Source organism: Brienomyrus brachyistius, chromosome 6, assembly GCF_023856365.1.
Source record: "Brienomyrus brachyistius isolate T26 chromosome 6, BBRACH_0.4, whole genome shotgun sequence".
In the NCBI taxonomy this organism is placed as follows: Eukaryota; Metazoa; Chordata; class Actinopteri; order Osteoglossiformes; family Mormyridae; genus Brienomyrus; species Brienomyrus brachyistius.
Window position 1 is genome coordinate 12,653,068 of NC_064538.1, and position 24,140 is coordinate 12,677,207.

Genomic DNA, 24,140 nt, shown 5'->3' on the forward strand with positions numbered 1-24,140 from the left:
TTTGAATACATGAATAAGACGTATGAATATACTTGATGTCTTAAAGGAGCAGTTCAACTAAGCACTTGTCGAACATTTACTCACGGCCTCTGGCACACTCATCTAAACGATTTTGAAGGTGGTAAAATTATTGGATTTAGATGGTGGTGACTGCAGCACAGCCAGCCTCCTGGGTGGGTAAATAAAACATACGGTGAATGGCAATTCTCTGGGCAAAATTACCTTGTTAATAAGGAAGGTTAAACTAGAATAGCCAGACTTGTGACCAATTAAAGGTGGTGTATAGGTGCAGAAATAACATCAGTGGTGTGCAGATAGGCATCAGTGAATGTAAAATCTCTTGGAAGGTTGAAGAGTAGAAAAAAATAGTTATTGATGTAAACTGCATAACTTCAGGTATCAATACTGCCTCATTTCGTTATAAGTTACAGGCTGCTGGTGGTGAGGGTATAATATGTGTTTACTCCAATGTCATGTAAAGTAGCTAGAACTCAAACCTAAAATACACTTTAAATTACAATGGTGACAACGAAAACACTACTGAGATTATTTACTCTAGGCAGCAATATGTTATTGCAGTCTTACTCATATCTGTATCTTGAACATTAAAGGAGGATGTCTTGCTGCAGCTATTACCAGCTGGCTTTGTTGTGACAACAGGAGAAAGTGATCATAACAAAATTCTGCTGTTTCCAAGAAAACATTTTCTGTTTATGGTGATATGTAGTGCTGCCTCAATAACTCGATAAAACTCTATTACTCGATTATTAAAAGGCTTCAATTATTTTTTTTCTAATCAATTACTGTGGTCAAACTATCCACGCTTTACCGATACACGGTCAAATCATCCGTGTTTTAAATGTGTGTTGCACGCATATACATGACATTACGGTAGCAGCTCGCGTTTAGGAAAATATCACTCTATACCAGTGGTTTCCAACCTTTTTTAACTCACGGCCCACACAGCCAAACACATATGTTTCCGCGGCCCACTGCAAAAGAATTTAAACGATCCCGCTTTTTGTGTCGGGTTAACTAAGTACTCGGAAGAAAGGCTGTTATTTGTCTTTATTGAATAAACTGGTAATGTATTGAATAAACGGAATAAATGATATATCAAATTATGATTTTTTTGATTTTGACTAGACATTTTTTTATTATATTAACAATATTACAATTTCTATTAATAATAATTGGCGACCCCCTGCAATACCGTCGCGGCCCACAGGTTGAAAACCACTGCTCTATACGATCGCGCATAAGAAAAGGGTGAATACTTATATGTACGACGTACAGGATGTACTTAAATCAGGGACGGATTGTGTGGGCCCCTGGGCAAAACGTTCGCGAGCCCCCCCCCCCCCCCCCCCCACCACCACCACCACCACAATTCAAGGGCCCTTGGCAGCCAAACGCCCTCCCTATAGGGTCAGGGGCCCTTGTAGGCAGAGGATCAAAGAATGTAGGCCCTCTAAAATAGACAATGAAAATACATTGTTGATAAGCGTTGCAAATTGTTTTGGGCTTGGGGCCCCACGGGCCCCCTGCACCCCAAGGGCCCCTGGGCAGTGGCCCCGCTGGCCCGGTCCGTAATCCATCCCTGTCTTAAATACAATTAAATTCTTACTTTCCCATAATGTATTTAACTTTCCCATAATGTGTTCAACTTTTACTATACCATTTTCAATTTCAAGGTACTTTGAAAACCGTTATTTTGTTTTATGAGCCAAGTTTGACAGGCCATGTCTCAGAATTTTCGCATAATTTACAAACAAGTCATAGAGCATCTGAAAGGCAGTGTCCAAGGCTATTTCTAGTCCAAATCTGGTTTTACTGTTTTACTGTAACCTTTTCAAAAATACACTTTAAAATCCATGTTATTTTGGGTTTGAGAGCTTTCGCACCGAAACAGCATTTAGGGAGATGCTTCTTAATTCATCTACACAAATCTCACACGAAGCTCAGAATCCACAGAATATACATATAATTGAATTTTTTACACATAGTGTAAGAGGACAAAGTAGTCAAGAGATACTGAGAGAAAAAAGACAATTCCAAATTAGTGGACAGAGAACAGTGCAAAACAAAAAGAGTGCAAATGACCTGAGAAGTATTTCAAGTACAGACGCTCGTCTACTTACGAACTTTCAACTTACGAACTTTCAGACATACGGATGAAAAGGACTTAAATCCAAATTGTTTTCATTGGGCTCCCGTTTCCTGTCCGCAACATCATTTGCTTTTTTTGCAGGCCAGTTCCGCGACGAACGACTTACAAACATTTCAAGTTACGAACGGCCGTTCGGAACGTATCTCATCCGTAAGTAGATGAGCGTCTGTACAGTGGCAGTAATCGCTAACAGCTTTCTGGTACGGAAGCATAGTGCAAAATAAGATTGTTTTGTGCAATATGTTTTTTGTGCAAATACAGTATAAATACAATATCATATCTGTTTGCTAATACAATATAAATACAGTATAATGTTTGTGTGAAAATACAGTCTGGATGCAGTTTAGTATCAGTATAATATTAGAGAGTGTAGCAGCAATCAGTTTAAAATGTAAAAATAAAAAATAGTGTAGGTCAGGTGGGTTAAGAGAGGGTTGACGTAAATTGGAGGACCCTGGGGGACAGCATAGTGTTACCACTCTGGAGTTGCCCATGGTGAGATGCAGAAGTGGGTCTACTTATAGCCCCCCATTTCGGTGCCAGTGAGTTGGAGTTCACCACGGTGAATGACAGGGTCGCTTCCCTTTGACATTCAAGTTGGGGGATGGGCTCTGACTGTTGTCTCTGCATGTACACTGAATAGCAGTTTAGAGTATCCGGCCTTCTTTGAGACCTTCGATGGGGTGCTGGAAGGTGAACAGTTATTGTACTTCTGTGCTAACCCCATCAAGCTTGGCTTAAAAAAAAACAAAAAAATTGTGAATTTCAATGTACATTTTCTTGAAATAGTACAGTACATGTTGAGCAAATTTTGATTAGAAATAGCCTTGGACCTTGCCTTTCAAAAGCTCTATGACTTCTGAGAAATGGTCTGTCAAACTTGGGTCGTGTAACACAAAATAACGTATTCAAAGTGCATTTTCTTGAAAATGGTTTATATAATAGATATACTGTACTATACTCAAGGAATGAAACAGGAGAAATGGCGCATGAGGGAGGTGCACTGCAGCAGTCACACCACCAGAGTCTTGAGGTATGCATAGGAAAACATTTTTGCTGCTCTTCAATTCTTTGGAGTGTTCAGATATTTACTCTTCACATTTATAAGATTTGCCTCAAATTGTTAAAATGTTCTCTTACTTTTTATTTTCAATGATGTGATCAGAAATTTCAGAGCAGTTGCTGAATGGTTGGGAAAAAATCTACATCTGCTTAGGAGCAAAAAACTGACAGCACAAATTCTTTGCACTGCTTGTCGTTGCATGCACGTTGTCGATAAGAATGATAAAGTAAGGGCCCCATTTTATTTCACATTCAAAACCACAGAAGACATGGACTTATTCATGTCAAAGGTTAAGAACTACACAGATGTTAGGGTATCATGGCTCGTTATTGTCTGTCAGCGACAGGATGGTTTGGGAATTTTTTCAGGCAAGCGTCCATCAAGTTATATTCCTGCTAGGGCGTAAATGTTTGTTTTGTTTTTTTTGTCTCTCTGTTATTCCTTGTACTGCATACTGTTTGAAAGCATGGTTAGAATTCGGATTGTACAGAAATAGACTCCTACCAGAAGCAAAAAAAAATGCAATATTGAAAAAAAATCTAAACTTTTGGAATTGTGGATCCTTATGAAATCCCCAAAGAGGAATGGATTTGTGACCCCAAAGACTTACCTTCCCTCATGGTTACTTATATCTTTAATTATCTTGTAAGGCAGGGCAGGGGCAGGCAGGGCAGGATCAGGAAGGTTCAGGAGCAGGCAGGGCAGGGGCAGGCAAGGTAGGAGCAGGCAGGGCAGGATCAGGCAGGGCAGGGGCGGGCAGGGCAGGATCAGGCAGTGCAGGGACAGGCAGGGCAGGGGCAGGCAGGGCAGGATCAGGCAGGGCAGGGGCAGGCAAGGTAGGAGCAGGCAGGGCAGGATCAGGCAGGGCAGGGGCGGGCAGGGCAGGATCAGGCAGTGCAGGGACAGGCAGGGCAGGGGCGGGCAGGGCAGGATCAGGCAGGGCAGGGGCAGGCAGGGCAGGGGCGGGCAGGGCAGGATCAGGCAGTGCAGGGGCAGGCAGGGCAGGGGCGGGCAGGGCAGGATCAGGCAGTGCAGGGGCGGGCAGGGCAGGGGCGGGCAGGGCAGGATCAGGCAGTGCAGGGGCAGGCAGGGCAGGAGCGGGCAGGGCAGGATCAGGCAGTGCAGGGGCAGGCAGGGCAGGGGCGGGCAGGGCAGGATCAGGCAGTGCAGGGGCAGGCAGGGCAGGGGCGGGCAGGGCAGGATCAGGCAGGGCAGGGGCAGGCAGGGCAGGGGCGGGCAGGGCAGGATCAGGCAGTGCAGGGGCAGGCAGGGCAGGGCAGGATCAGGCAGGGCAGGGGCAGGATCGGGCAGGATCAGGCAGGGCAGGGGCGGGATCGGGAAGGATCAGGCAGGGCAGGATCAGGACAGAACATACAGCATATGGTTCATGAAGCATCAGCCTGCTATGCATTCGGAAGATCCTGAGTTTGCCTTGCTTCGGGTAAGTGGTTCTGTGATACAGACAGATGTTCATTTTGGATAAGTAACAGAAAGAATGACCTTAATGAAAAAGCATAAAAAAGACATTAAATATCAACAGACTAAATATTTATTTATTTTTTTCAACATGAATTCCATAATACAACAAAACTGTGAGTTTTCTTTATGGTCATAATCATTGTCATCATCATCATCATCATCATCATCATAGTCATTGTAATCATCATCATTAATTCTAAGAATATATCATACACAAGAATTACAGCACTACCCAGAGGCATTGAGTGGATCACAAGACATACCATACACCACTAACAACAGAGTAATCGAATAGCATATCAGTAAGAGATTGAAAGGAGGGAGAGAAGAATAAAGAGAGAAGGAAATGCATACAGAAAGCCCAGCCCTCCCACAATATAAAACCTTGATTTGCCAGAAGCGGAAGTGTGCAGTAAGAATGTTGTTTATATCACTCTGAATCTGTGGCCATATTGACGTCAATCCCATCATGCACTGAAACATGTATGCTCACTACAACAACTTTTATCTAGAATCCAGAATAATAAGAGCGGCAATACGAACATATATAATCTAGTTAATGTGTAAATCTTCAGAAGATGATTGCAACGCTGCTGGTAGTCCATACAGTTCTGTATATTGGATCCTAATCACACTCTCTTCAGTGTCTGATACCTGGTGTACAATATGGTCATACTTACAGAACATAGCAAAGCAGGGTGCAGATATTAGATGGTAATTTACTCAGCAACAATATATTGATTTAAAAAATATACATGGACCAGTCCAACAATCTTTGTAATTCACCGTAAGACTTAGTAAGACAGTAAGTGTGAGCTTTAATGATCCGAATGGTGAAATAAATAATTAGTTTTATGCACTTAGACCGCAGTAATGATATGCAGCATTGATTACTGATTTAAAGTAAGTATTTACTTATATATATTTATGTAAATAATATTTTACACTTTTGTGGTGACGATTTTCTGACTGTCCATGCAATGTTTAAGGCTATGTACCAACCAACCTCATGTAGAAAGACTACAGTATCTCAGTATTGCAACTCCAGGCCTGATCTGGCAATCATAACATTAAAATGATAGAAAATAGAAATATATTTATTACTACATACATTAAAAGTTTTTGTATATACAATTTATGTAGTCTAACTGACTATGCATGCATTGGCCACACTTATTTAAAGGAACCACGCAGCCACAGTACATGTTACTGAAATGACACACCTCTGGATGAGAACTGTTAGAATGTGAAAAAAAATTAACTGCACCAGATTTTAAAACATATTTTGATCACGATCTCTTATTTCAGTAATATGTGCATATGAATTCTATGTGTCTCATTCTGCTGCACATCCAATGTTCAAATACTGCAGTAAGGATTTAAAATTCACATAAAGCAAGTGTTTTTCTTTGTGCATCTCTGCATATGAGAGTACAGGTATGAGTATTATTTAAACGCCTTTTTGGCAGACATGATTTACACAATGCAACAAATAAACCAGAAGTCATGGTGTAAAAAAGCAGAAACTATAAATATAAAAACTGAAATCAAGCATCAAAGGTACGATGCAGTCCTATTAAATGCAGCATATTGCAAATTCATGTTAGTCATGGTAAACGTACTCTTATCAGATAACATAATATTAATATCAAAAAACAAACGGACAATAGACACATTTTTCCTTTTAAAAATTAATCTCATCTTAGAATAAACGAAGACAGAAAAATAAAACAGATGAAACAAGAAGTGCAAATCAGTGAAGTTATTACCAGCGTAGAGTACAGGCAAAGTTCTCAATAGTCATTTGACTGTTTATTATTATGAGTATTTAACAATTATCGTTATTAATATCTTTCTCATCCGTAACATCTCAGTATTTAGGTGATTTCACCATTTTTTAAAATGTATATATTTTTTCCACGTGAATACGCCACAATAAGAAAACACAAAGAAAACACACTTACTCTTCCAGTCCCCTATCCCTCGGGTCTGTGTTCTCAGCCCTCAGCCTTTCTCCCTTCCTCCCTCCCTTCCTCTTTATGTCAACAAAAAAAGCAAATATAGACAAACAGATAGGAGTGTGGAAATATGAGTATGGTTCAGGCAACTCCTCAAATCACACTGTCAGCTCCTTCTGTGAAAACACAAGGACAGAAAATACGCAAAACATCCAGTTTATTGAAATGGAAAATGTGGTGAAAGGGGGTAATTATACAGATAATTATTAAGAGTTATTCAGCCAAACACAATAATGAATGTAAATTACAATGTTACATTTATACCCCCAGTGTTAAACTTTTCATTACTGCACTGCCTTCATGTTACATGACCAAAATTCAAGCTGGTTCTGTAAACATTTATTCTAACAACCTTGCCAACACTAACAATCCTCATAAATCATATCACATTTTAATTTGTAAACTAATTTTGTGAGATGACACCTCAGCTATGCTGTCAGGCCTCAGATGCCATTACAGCCTAATAAAATTTGTATGGAAAATTGTCCTAAATAGTATAAGTAACTATTGATTAAGGTATGGAAAATGCAGGTTTCAGATGTAACCTACATACATTCATATGGAAAACCCCTGTATGTGTTTTAAGTTTACTAATTAGATGTTGTTTTTATTATTTTGTTTATAATATAAAAGATATTGTAAAGAAAAAAATAAAATACTATTCAAATATAGGCAGGGCTGGCTCTACCTTTCCAGAGGCCCTAGACAAAGCAGCCCCCCCCCCCCCGCCCAGAAAACTGATGGTTATTTAACTTCCTCCTCAACACAGGTAATTAGTAGGGGGGCCAAGGTAACTGCCTACTCTGCTTACAGATAGAGTCGACCCTGATTGGACAGCAATCCCTTGATTTACAAAGATAAGGCATCGTGAAAAATCTTCAAGCTGAAAACTGAATTCCCGTTCATTTTATTGGTAATTATACCTAAGGCTTCCAAAGCCCCAAACAATGAGCAGATTTTCTTTGCTATTTACCATAAACGTGCAGTTTACCTATATTTTTATCTCTTTCGTACCAGCTCTTCTTGCAAAATATATTTTGTAACTGCTTACACAAAACAGATTCTTCAGTCATAACATTTTAATTTACTGTCAGTTACTTCAGTGCTTTAATTCAACTATTAATACAAAACATTCTTTAAGGGGCAAGATTGCATTGATCAATAGATATCACTTTGCATGAGACACATGCTGACACACACTGGTAGAAAGCAGTCTTGCATCACATATTAATATACAGTACATACCTTCTCTTATGCCATCCATTGGCATAATGATGTACAGCCTACAAATTAGTTATGTGAACTTAACAGTTTCCATGGCTAGTGCTAAAAATGGTTTAGCTGGAGAAAATCAAATTGGCCTTCCATTATTAATCAGAAAACTTTCATACATTGATATGGTTGCACTAAAAAGAGACTGTCGTTATAACAAATGTTTGTATATTGAACATTTGTAAATCAAGGGATGACTGTGGTTAAAATAAAGGCTGTTTATTGCTTACCAGATATGTATTAATCACATGATTCCATTATGAATCACTTAAAAGACATTTAAAAAAAATTTTGCAGTGCAAATCCATATTTATCTGCTGAATTTCATTGTCAAAGTTAACCTGAAATCTAATACCTGAAAGCTGCAAATCTTAAGTTAACCTTTTAAGTTTATTTTTCCAATGATAACTTGAGAATGTTCTAAAATGGGCACTGTAAAAATGTAAGCTGTCATTTTACTCACCAGCCATGGGTTGCTGCACTGTTGCTAAGCTCACATCTTGTTGGCAAAGGAGGTTGGTGCCCCCTGCTGGCCATAACCTCCTTGTCCGTAGTCCCCACCCTGAGGGTAGCCTTGCTGGTTGTACTCCGGCTGGTATCCTCCCTGGGAGCCGGCGTAGGGATCCTGATGAGAATAGCTATCCTGCTCGTATCCTCCTCCCTGTTGGCCAAAAGATTCAGGGGCCGGCTGTTTCTCCTGGGCTGGGGGTTGACGCATAAAAGGGGCAATAATTCCTGTTTCCTTGAACACAAACCAAAGGTTTCCGGCCCAGAGAATCAAGTTCAGGAAGCCGAACACCTGCAAAGTGAAAACAATATGTTAGCTTTAACACGTTGTCACTGAATTTAATTATATCTGGATTGGAATGTAAAGAACTAGATTAATATACAGACGCTCCTCTACTTACGATGAGATACGTTCCGAACGGGCGTTCGTAACTTAAAACGTTCGTAAGCCGTTATTCAACATCTTTTTAAGGCTATACGCAAGTACAAAGGACTAGGATGCTGGGAGTACGCACGCTACGCTGCTGCACGGCGGGAGTAGCGGCTAGAAGTTGTACTGGGTGGAACTGGCCCGCAGGAAAAAAAATTGATGTTTCGGACAGGAAACGGGAGCCTAATGAACACAATTTGGACTTACGGTTCTCTTCGTTCGTATGTCTGAAAGTTCGTAAGTTGAAAGTTCGTAAGTAGAGGAGCGTCTGTACACTTGCAATTAAAAAAAACAAACAGTCATATACTCCAAACATACAGTTTACTGCCAAAATTGCAGAAACACCAAAACAAGATGTCTACACAGAGTTCTATACCATCACAAACCAAAATAACACCATTTAAGATTAATGACGTATGTTAAGAAGTAGGTGAAAACATTGACTTTCCAGCTTAAATGGGTATTTACCCATGGATTCAGTGTTTGGATGTATTGTTAGCGAAAGCAGGGAGAAAATGGCACAATCAGCAAAAGCGGAGACTTACTACAGAGGTGTTGAGGCCGGACATGACGGGGTCATGGACCTCACGACAGCGATTCTCTTCTTTTTCACAGGCAGAAATTAGGGTGACGACTCGTTCAGGGTCAGTGGCTGTCTTGACGTCAGAGAGGCCTTTGGCCCAGGCTGCTGAACTCACCAGCCACATGAATGTAAATACACAGGTCACTCCGAAGTCCTAAAACAGCATGTAGATGACACACCATCGTCTGTTAAGGCACATCATCGCACAGTCTTACACACTGACCTCATCTCATAAAAAAGACGCAAACTTCAGGCGGTGCACCTTTCATCTCTCAAACACACACTGCAAAACAAATTTGGTGGCACAACTCACGATCAAAGGGCCCTTGTTGTTCTCACGGTACTTCTCAAACATGAAGACGTAAATCGCCAAGGCGGCCATTGAGTACAGGAAGGCGAACACACCGATGGTGACAAAAAACTCTGCAGAGGATGAGTAATCACCCACGAGGAACAAGCGCTCCGGTGGGCCTCCTTTGCAGGTTGGGGCATCAAAATACACTTGGTGGAGCCTGGGGTGGAGCAGAGAGGTCAGCTTCTATATGCCATATCGTCAAATCAACCTACGAACGATCTTTCACATAGGAGCGTACTAGTTCTGCCAGTCGATTAAAATCATTTAATCGCATATTTGGATGCAATCAATGATGATTAATCACACATTTAAAATAACGTATATACCATTCGTAGGCTGCAATGATAAGTTCATCACCGCAGTGTGCACCCAAGTATATACATATAACATTTTGACGTGTTTATTTACTCTGCTTAAAACAAAACGTTGTTGACTGTCTGAATCAGTGACATTTTGCTCCATGGTACTCATACCTCTTTCAACTGTGGGAGAAGAAAACTGGGCAATTAAATGGTATTTTATTTTTAACGTGTTTAGATTTTTAATTAATCGCATGCATTTACAAGCTAACAGCCCTTGAACATAAGCTACCTATATCTGTGCCTGAGACGGAACATGGCGCCACTGACCTGAATGGGTACTCAAACTCCACTTCGATGCTGAGGTCACTCTCAGTCCTGTTCTTACACTCCACACTCATCTTAAACATCCCAGAGTAGCTGCCACATGTGGCAAAAGCAAAGATCGAAAACACCTAACATGAAGACAAAGAGAGACTGTTTGTAGTTTGCTTCTCATTTCATTCAGGAAAACAATATTGCTGAAATGACGTCGTCATGGCAACAACAGGCTACAGAAAGACGCGCAAAATGTAACTGCAGTTTGGAGTGACCGAAATTTTGTTTTCTGTGAAATATAGTTTTCTTCATCACTTCCATCATCGCTTCTTTTTGTGGGTTTGAAGCAGATCAGTCAACTGCTTGAGAATGGCTGTTTAACCGGTTTTAGTGATGCTCAAATTCAGATGCACTAAAGCTACCTTAGAGGCCATGCTACATTGTGAAACTGCATTACACTATGGGAATACATAAATACTCTGTGATTGCCCATTTACTGATATAGGCAGAGAATTGTCCACATTTTTCAAGAAAGCTGACCCAAATGTGACAGGAAGAAAACATACTTATGAGGATTTTCATGTCCTGACAACAATTTGTTGTTGCAGGCTTACAGTTGATTTGAATATATGTAAGACAATGCTAAAGCAATATGAACAAATCAAATGCACTTAATTGTGGCTATGATAAAATATCTGCATTTCTTGTTGCAGTCACCATTAAACCAAAAAAAAAAAAAAATTGAATTCTCAACATCTTATTAAATCTGCTTGATTTACTCACACAGATTGGTTCCTGCAACTCACAGTGAATCCATTTATTAATCTTACTTCGGAGCTCAACCATATGTCACTCTGTATTACTTGATTTACTGTAGCGTTGCCACCCCATACCATGAACATATTATACTTCTAACGTCTTCTGAACAACCGAAGATTACAAAAAAAAAAAAAAAACGTAACGCACCACAATACACACAGACATAAGCGTGTCAGCACAATAAATCACTTTTTCCGGAAAGTAAGTATTCGGTCAGAAAGGCTTCACAATTTTCACACTAATACTACCAATGATAATATGAAAGTAACAGGTCATACATTGATCAGTATGTAAAATGATTGATTTTCAGTTATTTGTTGCCAGGTCAGGTCTACCTCTCTCCTCAGCAAGAATTAACGTCAATTAGAGAACCGATATTGAGTCTACGTGTTAGTGTTAGTGCAAAAGGATTTGTAAGATAATAATAATTACTGTTTATATGCATTTATATGGACTGAAATTTTAGAAAAACTGTTATTTCTATGTTATACCACTAGGGTTAAGGTTTTAAAGTAGAATTAAGTTTGAATTGTATAAACTTTTGTACTTGTTCAAATTCCTCCCAAAACTAAATATAAATACGCACAACATAACAATAGCAGTATTTACAGTGAAGCCCCATTGCAGTGAAGTTAGACATCACTTTAAAGAGCAAAGGCAATGCTAGATTTCATGCAAGACATGGCAGTGAAGTTGAAGCAGTAAAATAGGCAAGGAAAGTTAATTTATAGAGCACATTATACACAAGGGTCATTCAATGGGCTTTACAGAAACAATATTAAAATGTCAAAATTTAAAAAAGAAAAACTAAAAAAATAAAGAAAAATAAAGATTAACGAGAAAAAAAAATTTAAAACGATTTTTAAAATCAGGCAGAGTAAAATATAGAAATTTTACAATATTGCAACAACTCAGCCCTCCAGTGTGGGAAAAGCAACAGAGAAAAGTGCAGTTTTTAGCATATCATCATCCTCACCTCCAGAGGGTGGTAGTGTGCAGATATCTTATGCAAGTTCGCGAACCGCAACAGCTAATGAATACCGATATATTAAAAATTAAATCAAATGTCAGTAGCACTGTCCTCTAAACTAAATACCGGAAACACATGCGAACGCATCCTTCCAATCAATCATGCCTTCAGTTCCACCAGATCTGTGACTCTGTTTTGAACTGACAGCAGGAAATGCATGTAAGCATATCCTAAGAGTCACAAGTTACTCACAACTAACTCTTTGTTTGAAGATGTGTGACTGCGACTGAAGATGAGCCGCGTCAAAGAACTTATTCAGCTTATCAAGAGTCAAAAATTCATCACATTCTTTAGGCGCTTTCGTACAAGAACAGCAAAGCACTCAGACATAAAAGTGACCTGTTCTTGCTACAAAAGGTTGTGAGAGTCAGTCTTAATTTGAAAGAACAGAGTCAATAAACATTTGAATACTAATTAATAATTCTATGGATATCATGAGTGTCACATTTAAAACAAATCAACAAATAAATAATAATAGTCAGGTTATGAGTACTACTCATTTAAAGTACAACATTTATATCGTAAGCAAGGGGTTTGTTTTAGTTAGAGTAATAATCATAATCTTACAGTTGTTCTGGTACAAATCAAAGAGTGCATATACATATATATGAGGATCATTTGGCGATGAACCTGTGCTATTCTGAAGTGAAGACAATGTCTATGGTGGGGTGATATGAAGGGGTGGAAGTATGTCACCCAGTAACGCACACAGACAGATAAGCACATTGAAAGATGCCTCACTGAAAAAGGAAAATGATGCAGAAAATGGCAGTATTGTTGTCTATTTAAGCTGAAATGTCCGTTGACTGTATGGGCTATTTATAAACATTACTGATAGTTGTTTCACAATGGAAATCGGCCAGCTAAAGCACTTCTACTTCATGAAGATGGAATATCGATGTGAGAATATCAGCTCAGCTTCCCTTGATTTAATAGCAGCCCTTATCCCGCTTGTATATTGTCAAAACGGTGTGTTAAAGTACCACCTTATCCTCTGAGCTTTAAGGCCGATGGGAGAATTACTGCAATTTCATTAATCAGTGCGAAAGTGCATGGAATTAAAATCACTGAGTTCCTCAATTGTGCATGACATGTTCACGTTAGGGGCGGCATGGTGGTGCAGTGGTTAGCACTGTTGCCTCACACCTCTGGGACCCAGGTTCGAGTCTCCGCCTGTGTGGAGTTTGCATGTTCTCCCCATGTCGTCGTGGGGTTTCCTCCGGGTACTCTGGTTTCCCCCCACGGTCCAAAGACATGCTGAGGCTAATTTGAGTTGCTAAATTGCATGTGTGAGTGTCTAGTGTGTGAGTGTGCCTTGCGATGGGCTGGCCCCCCCATCCTGGGTTGTTCCCTGCCTTGTGCCCATTGCTTCTGGGATAGGCTCCGGACCCCCCACGACCCAGTAGGATAAGTGGTTTGGAAAATGGATGGATGGATGTTCACGTTATTGCAGATTGTACAGTATCTGCTTAACTTCTAAACGGTTTATTTAATACAGGTTACCAAACATAAATGGGTGTCCCTCTCTTTAAACAGGAACTAAAAGTATTGTATTACGGTACTGTTTTATTAATGCATCCTGCATTTTGGCCTCCCTTATATGCATAAAAATCTCTGGCCAGGGACCTTGACAATTTCCCTGCCTCACTGTGAACATGCAATGTCAATAATCTGGTTGATGAAATTAAAATACAGTGTACAGGAGGCAGTTGTTTCGGAATCGTGCAGTACCATAGCAATTGCTGGTTGTGGGAGTCGCAGTTGTTGGTACCAAAAAGCTGCTGGGGAATGTCGTTTCAGGCAGCTCATCCTATTCCAGTGGGGAGGCAGATGCAAAAACACTGCACAGATTAATGGAGTGATTCTATTGGCCAGACAGTTGTGCAGAGATAAGTAAGTTATGTGTTAAGACTGCCAACTAGCTAATCCTGGGGCTATACCAGAAGTGCCATCGCATGCACTCCCTCGCTTTGATGAAGATCTCCTTTGAAAGAATTAGGATACACTTCTTTGGGCCACAGGACAGAAGCTCACTAGAACATTAGTCAGCCTGGACTTCATGACACAGTACCTCAGTGCCTCTATTTTGTATTTCAGACTATTGCAAAGGCACTGTTCTGATTTTTCTCTATTTTTTTTTTTTTTATTAAATGAAAATTTGTTTGCAAGGATAATTAAAAAAAATGGGACATAAAAGTTACTTTATCTGTCTGGTGAAATTATTGTACATGAATTTCTGAGGACCTCATCAAAGAAAAATGAGGGAGAAGGCTTGTGTGAAACTAAAATACACCTTGGACCTCAGAGGAAAAGTCACAATTAGCATCACAAGAGTATTGATTCAGAACAGACAGAAAAATGCAGACCCAACAGGAGGAAACTCACTCAACAGACGATGTGTGAAAAAGAGATTAATGTACGGTAACCCCTTCAAATTTGCCATTTGTGTCACTGGTTATTAGCGTGTTCGCAGTGAACAAGCCCTTGTTCTGAAGCAGTTACCTTGGCATCCTTGGTACTAATGTGCCATATTTGTATCACTGTGTTGCCTTATAATGTGGTCTTTTTGGATAAAATCATAATATACAGTAACATTTTTAATATTATTTTTTATAGGTACATTACCAGGTGCTGGATAGACTACAAACAGGAAGAATGGCAGGAAGCTCCGTCTGTCTGCATCCCAAGTCTAGAATGCCGACATCATCAAAATCATTCCCTGGTATTACCTAATTACCATAACAAACACATTATAAATTTTGCAGACTGGCCAGCCTGCTCACAGACCTTACATAAAAGGGATTCCTCAGATGCAGTCCAACGGACAGAATTCCCCCAATACCTGTTACTAATGTACAAATGGGTTTCTCCAGGTTGAGATTGCCTGTATGCTTCAACACTCTGCTCAGCACCAAAATATGAGTTCAAAATACGTTTGTTTATTTTCTTCTGTATTTTCATAAGACTAATTGGCAGACTTTGTGTTATTTGTGGCACTGCCCAAAAGCCATCTCCACATCCCACTGCTGCTGAAACCTGGTTCTTCCAGCTGTGCTCCTCTGCGCTTGCTGGTTCTCCACACCTGTATCAGGTTATAGTTAAGGTAATATTGCATATAGTAATATATTTACATGGAAACTTGAGTATAGTGTCTGATTACTTTTTCTTAATGACCAGTACTGCAGTAACAGTGAGGCTACTTGTAGGTGGTCCTTAGTCCTTCTGTCCACTTTATCTCTCTCTTATAATTGGAGTTGCTAAATTGCCCGTAGTTGTGCATGTGTGAGTGTGCCCTTTTGTATATGTGTCTAGTGTGTGAGTATATCCTTTTGTCTTATGCATGGAACGAGGAACTGAAGCGGTTTTATTTGCCAATAGACTGTAGAAGGCATCGGACTGGAGAAAGCGGTAAAACCGCAGATATCCGTGGTAATCTGCGAGAATGGGGAAAGCAGTGTGCGTACCCTCCAGTTAAAACTAGAATGTTTAATCTAGATTACAAAATTTTGATTGAATTTTAATAGACATTCTATATAAAAAGACAGATAACAAGACACAGAACAAATGGTTGTACAAATGGTAACAATAGATTTGTAACAATGTAACATTGTAACAATGGTAACAATAAGTGTTCTCACCCCAAACACCACCTGGTGGCTGTCAAGTGAGTAATTTAATGATTAAGATATTTAAAGACAAATATGGACATATTTAATTTTACAATGTACTGTTGGTGTGTTTGATGAACGTGAGGATGGAGTGGGGATGGTTTTCGTACACGCAGGGACAGGATGGGGATGAGGATAAATATCATCACTGTGCAGCTCTCTAGTAGTCTGACTCAGTTAATATTTAGATCTTCTCAGACAGGAGAATAAAGCTGCTCGTTCCAGCAATCAATCGGGTGACCCAGGCATTATCAGATGGTGATAGATTTCAGTGACAGCTCAATTGTTTAATCGACAATACAGTCTTACTGTTGAGGCACCTATCGCTGTGTCAGAGCTGCACTTGATTTTAAAATCAAACAGCTACAGATGCTGACTGACTTTTTCCACTAGCAATGGAACTTGTTGCGGCAACAGACAAAGAACAGACCTCAAGTCACAGACTCTGGTGAAGGCTCCGGTTTATGACATTCATAACATTATACCAACTGTGTGTTGCCAGTTCTGTATGTCTTTTTTATGTTTATTAATTATTCATTTCAGTCAATTTCCCAGAACCACTTATGCAGTGTGGTGAACCTATCCCTGGAGCCACATGCCAAACACCATTTGGAAGCAGTAAACTATCTATAACTGCACTGGAATATGGATCAAACACAAATGCATAGGGCTGAAATCCAGCTCGCAAGCCTTTGAACTATGTCATCCAAATATAACTTTAATATTTTAATATTTAAAAGGTTCCCTTGTTTATGTGAACAAAATCCCCTTGGTCCTGACAGCATATAGTAAAGTACAAAATCCTTACATGACAGTAATATTTATTTGTGCCTATTTCTGTGTGTGGTTAGTCTCAGTGAACTCAGATTATCACCTATGGATAGAAAGATAAGGCACAAAGACGCCAGAGTGTAGAGTATGTAATTAAACAGGAATGACCACCCCCGTTTAAACATGAATATGATGGCAACATGTTATTTGGCTTCAACTAAATGTTAAAATCCATTATTTTCAGTAACACACCACGTGACAGAGACATGGCTCATTAATGATGTTTCTTACTTAGCAGGCAAAATGTAATGTGTAAAATCCAGCATTGATGCAAAGTTAAGATCGACTGTGATTTGAAGAAGAGGAGTTACCCCCTCGTCCTCTTTGTGGTGCTAATCTTCACTAGGATAGCTCGAAGCAATTCCGCAGCAAAAATTTGCATGAGCACTCACAAAGGAAGAATTCAGTCACAGTTTTACCAGAAGCTAGATGCCCACTGGAAGACCATACCAGAAAGGTCTTTATTTAGTTCAACCAGGCTCTGTGTTATATATGGCTAATGTGGAATATGAGCTAAGCATTCCACATTAGCATTTATTAATAGCATTAAATTGATAGCATAACACTTTTATAAAAGCGTTATTCAATATTAATACAGGTTCATAATATTAATATAATATACTGCTGAATTAAACGGTGAGATGGGATCATAAAATGAACGGGAGTTAAAGTTGTGGTGAATATGCAAGCTAGAGAGCCAGACCGTGTCGAAAGAGGTCAACAATGATGACTATTTACAGAGTGAAAATAAAGGACAGGCTCTTAAAGGCCAGCAGAGGGCTGCTGTGCCATTGGATCATTCAACGATGGCACGACCATCAATAAAACACAACCTGAGTCATGAATGCCACATTCAAAACAACCCACATTGCTAATAACCGCTAAACAGATGGATGCCTGGCACAAAAATACCAAACGGAACAAAAGTCCCATCATTTCAATTCAGAAGTTTTGTATTTAAACTCTGAACAAATGTTGTAATATGAATAAAATGATAAGGAATTGAGCAGCACGGTGTTCCGGTGGTTGGCACTGCTGCCTCACACCTCCTCTGGGACCAAAGTTCAAGTCTCTGCCATTGCTCGCCGTGTGGCGTTTGCATGTTCTCTATGTGTCATCATGGGGTTTCCTGTGGGTTCTGCCATTGCTCGCCGTGTGGCGTTTGCATGTTCTCTATGTGTCGTCATGGGGTTTCCTGTGGGTTCCGTCATTGCTCGACGTGTGGCGTTTGCATGTTCTCTATGTGTCGTCATGGGTTTTCCTCTGGGTACTCCAGCTTCCCCCCACAGTCCAAAAACATGGACAATCAGAGTTATCAAATTGCCCGCAGTGAGTATGCCCTGTGATCAGATTGTCACTCCATCCTGCGTCGTTCCTTTGCTTGTGCCCATAGGCTCTGGACCCCCTGTGACACTGAATGGTTAAAGGAAACAGATGGATGTAAAGAATTTTCACTGTCATGCAGTATTACAGTGTGGTCTGGAACAATCCTATGTTTTGCTGTAACAAGGTTATACTGCTATCCTCTCGGGCTGTCCAGCAATACTCCTCTTCTTCGACTGGCTTTCGGATGAGGCACCCTGACACTTAAAATCTATTATTAGGGGAAGCGGGGAACTATCCCATAATAAAGATATTATTCTCAGTTTGCCAGTGCTTGATAGTTCACTTGCATATGATTTGCATTCAAATTACTAGGCACCAACAATATCTATATTTATTTAGCACATGCTTTAGTCCAAAGTGACATACAAGTGAGAGAACAGGGTCAGCCAGTCCCCAGAGTAATTGGGGTTAAGGGCCCCCCAGTGAAATCATTCTGCCAGTCTTGCACCTTTAGATCCTGGGTACAGAGTGCTAACCCTGAGGGTATACACTGCCCTATACAGTAACATGCACCACACCCCCAAATCCTGATTTCATGTCATACTCACACACACTATGGGCATTTTAGAGACTCTGATCCACTTAAATGGAACTTTTTGGATGAAACAGTCCCTGGGACCTGTACTACGAAGTGGGGTTACTGGCTTATCAGGGTAACTTGTCAGATTTAAGGTTGTCTGGGCAAAATGTAAGTGAACGAATATGAAGTCCATTTAAACTGTGGTACCTTAGATCCGACAAGTTACCCCGATAAGCCAGTAACCCGCTTCGTAGTACAGGCTACTGCTGGGGGAAACAAGCCCACAGCCATAAAGGCATGAGACTCCTGCTCTGCATTGCTTTGCGTAACGCTTCCGGCCTCCATGTCCCTGACCCTGATCACAGGACACTGACCCGACTCGGATCTGACTCATCGCATTATTATTATTATTATTATTATTGTTGTTGTTGTTGTTATTGTTTACTTTATTGGGTTTCATTATCTGCCTGATTCTGTGTTTGTATGAACAGTTTTCTTGTGATTCCCTCAGTCTTACTCATTTATATACATAGCTTACATACATGCATACATACATACATACATGCATACACACATACATACATACACACATACATACATACACACACATACATACATGCATACATACACACACATACATACATACATACACATACATACACACACATACATACATACACACATACATACATATATACACATACATACATACATACATACATACACACATGCATACACACATACATACATATATACATACATGTACACATACATACACATATGCATACACACACACACATACATGCATGCATACACACATATAATTTTGCTTCTCTGAAATTACTCCAAACAGCAGACATGAAGAACCCCCTACAGAAGGTGGAATGATATGAAGCACATGGCTAAAACACCTACAGATTTTTGGAAAGTCTTTTACAAAAGCAGGGGTGATGTAGGATGTGCAAAGCTGGCAGTCTGGCAGCTGTATAGCCAAGGGTGCTAAAGAAGTGTGCATCTGCTTAATAATACGTCGCCAGATTCCGTCACTGATCTCAACATTTAAATTTTGTTCCCATGTTGATCTGGTTTTATTCTGCATGATGTTATTGATCATTGAAATCCTGCCTTTTATGTAAGGATCCATTTCTAAAATACAATCTATCGCACATTTAGATGTCTGAAGGGGGAAAGAAAAATATTTCATACAAAGCTACGGGCCTGCAGATATCAAAAATATGTGTCTTTGGGATATTATGGTTACTCCATAGTGTATCAAATGAAGCAAAAGTACCATCACTAAACAAATCCCGAATAAAAAATAAGCAGTTGTCCTGCCAAGTTTTGAAAGCTGTGTCTATCTGAGAAGGTGGGAGTAGATGGTTATCACAGATGGTTGAAGTTAATAGGTAGGGGACTGTTATGAAGAGTTACTGGAGATATAGAATGATACGACTCTAGTTCCATAGTAACCCAAGCTGGGCCTTCTCTTGACTTATGTGCCGAAATCCAATGGCTTAGTTTAACAAGATTGGCAGACCAGTAGTACAACATAAAACTGGGTAAACCTTGCCCTCCTGCTGATTTTGGTAACTCCAAATAGACCATCTTCATACATGGCATTGATTTATTCCTTATGAAGTTAGTTATGTAGCTATTCAATTGGTTAAACCAGCTTTTGCTTAACTGGACAGGAATAATTTGAAATACATATGAAAAGCGAGGTAATACAATATTAATTCTACCCACTAATGAAAGGGGAAGCAATGACCGTCTGTTAAAATCTGACTTGGTGCGTTCCAATAATACCTTGAAGTTATAGTCATAGAGATCTTTATATGTTTGTATGAAATTGATACCCAAGTAAAAAAATGACCGGCACACTAACTTAAATGGAAAAATGTTACAATCTATGTTAATCGCTGGCTTATTTATAGGAAAAAGCAAACTTTTATAAATATTATGATAATAAACGAATGAGGAAGAATGATAGTATGAGAATAAACAAATGAGGAACAATGAGAGTATGGTAAACAAATGGGGAAGAATAATAGTATGATAATAAACAAATGCAGAAGATTAAGATTATGGGAATAAACAAATGAGAAACAATAACATTATGAGAATAAACAAATGAGGCAGAATGAGTATATGAGAATAAACGAATGAGGAAGAATGGTAGTATGAGAATAAACAAATGAGGCAGAACAAGAGTATGATAATAAACAAATGAGGAAGAATAAGACTATGGGAATAAACACATGAGGAAGAATAAGAGTATGAGAATAAATGAATGAGGAAGAATAAGAGTATAGGAATAAACAAATGAAGAATAAGAGTATGAGAATAAACGAACGAGGAAGAATAAGAGTATGGGAATAAATAAATGAGGCACAATAAGAGTATGAGAATAAACAAATGAGGAAGAATAAGAGTATGGGAATAAACGAATGAGGCAGAATAAGAGCATAGGAATAAACAAATGAGGAAGAATAAGAGTATGGGAATAAACGAATGAGGCAGAATAAGAGTATGAGTAATGCTCACTCAGTACATTATAAATAAAGTAAATCAATGCTTTCATCCAGTTCTCGTCATACACCCCAAGTCTCTTGTGACATCGTGGCATTTTGCTGCAGATCATGTTCATCTTGTAAGAAATTCCAGCTCTAGTGGGAATAATAAGGCCACCCTGCCAAGCTCTGTGGGAGCCGCTGGCAGTGAGCAAAGCATCTAGTTTCAGGACTGTAACAGCACTGCGCTTGTGTAAGAGTGTCTGTTACATAATATGCAAGAAAGATTAGTAAAAACAATAGTGATATCAAGGATTATAGTCCACTCAGTCCAAAGGCTACTCATTTTTTACATCTCAGCCATTTATTTGTAAACATTCCGCTCTGCCCATCCAAGATCAGCTCCCAGTCTTTGGGATTCCGTATAATGTTGAACAGCAGAATCTTGGAGGAACTGAATAGACTTGAGTAATCTTGGGACTTAAGTGGATATGTATTGCTTGTAAATTCATCAAACAGGACACATTAATATGTAGATCTAGCTGAGCACCCACCATAATTCCTTCCCCCAGTATGATAAAGACTTACCCATTCCAGTGCTTTCATGAACCCCAAGGGCACTTTGAGGATCCTGAACTGCCCAGAGGCAACCAACTGTCAACACCAAAATTAAGTTAGTATGGATTCACAATTTCATTAATCAAAACAAGGCAAAGGACAATGCTTTCTTTAAAATTGTTAGGCTCTATTCGTAACATATAATGTGCAATAGGTGCTGTTTAATGAAAGTAAAACGATATCAAATAAACACACATCACCGAAATATATACTATCAATTTCTCTTTCCAAAGGAAAATAGCGACGATTCAACGTGATTGAGGCTGCTGAGTGATGGCGAGCTCATTAAAATAAAAGCTAATAGAATAGAATAAAAAAATAGAATAAAAGCTGCCGACATTCTTCAGTTTAATTCAAGTCAAATTCGCAGTTAGCAAACAGCAGCTCTGCCATCGACTCTGAGGCGTTTTAGATCTAACATAAAAAGGTCGCTTTAAACAAAACGGTAGCGCCGTAACAACCCTATGGCAACCTTAATGTGACCAGGAAAAAGACACCTATAGAGAGCAGATATACAGTAAGCAAGCTCCTGGAATATGATATAAACGCTTTTCAGAACCAATGCTTCCATGCCCAATGGTTATACAATGGTCTAACTGTACAATAGTGTATCACGGTGTCCATCTAATTTCTTTGCGGATGACGTAGAAGGTGCGACTGAATCACAGTTATCCCAGGAGAGTTACGCCCATCTAAGTCTGTCAGTCTTATTCGCCACCATTTAAAAAAACAATACACACAGATTTATTGCATCTCCCCTTGTTTAATGTTGTCTAATTTTATTTGCTGCAATGCAAAGCACACCATCATTGGCTGACTGCGTATTTTATATCAGTACATTTAATTTTGCCCATAGCATACAAGGCTTTTTATCGTTGGATAAAGGCGTTTAATCGATTGAGGCACGTATACAATTTTGTGCTGAATCCTCACACTGTCACATTTCCAATTATCATCCCGGCAAAACAACAAGGTATCTGCATGAGTAACATAGCCGCTGCCGCAGCATGTTACATCGCGATTTATGAAAATCCTGTACTATGAGTAAAACAGCTAGCATTATGAAGGTAGAATATTGGCATATTTGATTTTGGACTATATCTTTTACTGCATTTGCATATTCTGCTTTAAGGTATTTATTTCGAACAGATGATCTTTTTTATATTATCAGAACAGTCTATATATATATACACACATCAGAACACTCGATTTTTTTCCTTGTTATATTCGTTTATAGTATCAAATAGTATTAACATATGTATTATTCGCTAAACCTAATAGACGCGTATTATATAAATAAATATGTTTATATAGTAAGCATGTTATCTATATATATATATATCTCCTCATAATAATCATTTTTATATATGAAGTAGAGTGCAATACTATCCAATTTGGTAATACATTTCATTTCGACGTTCATCGCGTTTTCAGCCTAACTAGACTAGGCTTTTACGGCACATACGAACCGGGCATTTCAACACAGATACAATATATGCTCCACATTATTTTTTCATCAAGTAGTTCCACAGGGCAATTAGTACGTATAAAATATATAATTTAACGTATATGTGTGACATGTTATAATCCCAGGCAAAGAAATATCTGAAATGAAATATAATTGTAACCCTACCTGATTTACTATATCCATTTTGTAGCCGCCTGCTTGGAGATTAGACGATGGGCAGAGTGGAGGGAGGCTGTTTTCGTATCCGGAATAGCCCACGGGGGGAAGGGAAGGAGTCAGTAACAGCTATATTGCGTCACAAGCTGTTTTAAAACGACAAAAGGCAACAGCCGAATGGAGCATCCTACAGAAAAAGACCCAACAATCGTCTTAGATACTGGAAACAAGAGCGGGACATCGCCCACTACCCAGCCAATGATAATAAAGCTTTATTCTACGTAGGTATTGGGGGAGTAGCCATTTCCTGTTACGTAACACAAGATAGCTTGAGTGTGCATGCAGGGGCTTTATTGGTCAAATTGTTTACATTTTTTGCAACATTGATTGATGAACAAAATGATTATTAAAAGTGTTGTGGTGCCAGTGATAAAACATTCAATGTATCCAGTGTGTGTAGTTCATATTAGTATTATTTTTTTTACAATAGCAGTGCTAGCATCCTACTGCCATGTGGCCTTATTACAGGGGATATAGATTTAGACACTAGTTCCTGTCAACTAATTTCTGGCAGTGTTATAGGCAGCAGATATGTAATTGGTTAGGTAGGATGACGTTTGATGTAGACTAACACTACACT

At 39.3% G+C, this 24,140-nt stretch overlaps 1 protein-coding gene across 1 annotated transcript; it reads right to left on the minus strand.

Annotated features, from left to right (window-relative positions):
* Positions 1-4,764: 4,764 nt before the first annotated feature.
* sypa (synaptophysin a) lies at positions 4,765-23,732 on the minus strand. The gene is made up of 7 exons (XM_049017442.1): positions 23,510-23,732; positions 21,847-21,912; positions 10,507-10,631; positions 9,836-10,034; positions 9,485-9,676; positions 8,466-8,801; positions 4,765-6,846 (listed from the first exon to the last, which is right to left on the minus strand). The coding sequence occupies exons 1-6, from the start codon at positions 23,525-23,527 to the stop codon at positions 8,496-8,498; spliced, it is 906 nt and encodes a 301-aa protein (XP_048873399.1). The 5' UTR covers positions 23,528-23,732; the 3' UTR covers positions 4,765-6,846; positions 8,466-8,495.
* Between the last annotated feature and the right edge of the window lie 408 nt (positions 23,733-24,140).

Coding starts and splice junctions, on each gene's coding strand:
- sypa (XM_049017442.1), bottom strand. Junction 10,632..21,846: donor TCATGAAAGCACTGGAATGG/GTAAGTCTTTAT, acceptor TCTTCATGTTAG/GTGTTTTCGATCTTTGCTTT. Junction 10,035..10,506: donor GAGTTTGAGTACCCATTCAG/GTCAGTGGCGCC, acceptor GCTCCACCCCAG/GCTCCACCAAGTGTATTTTG.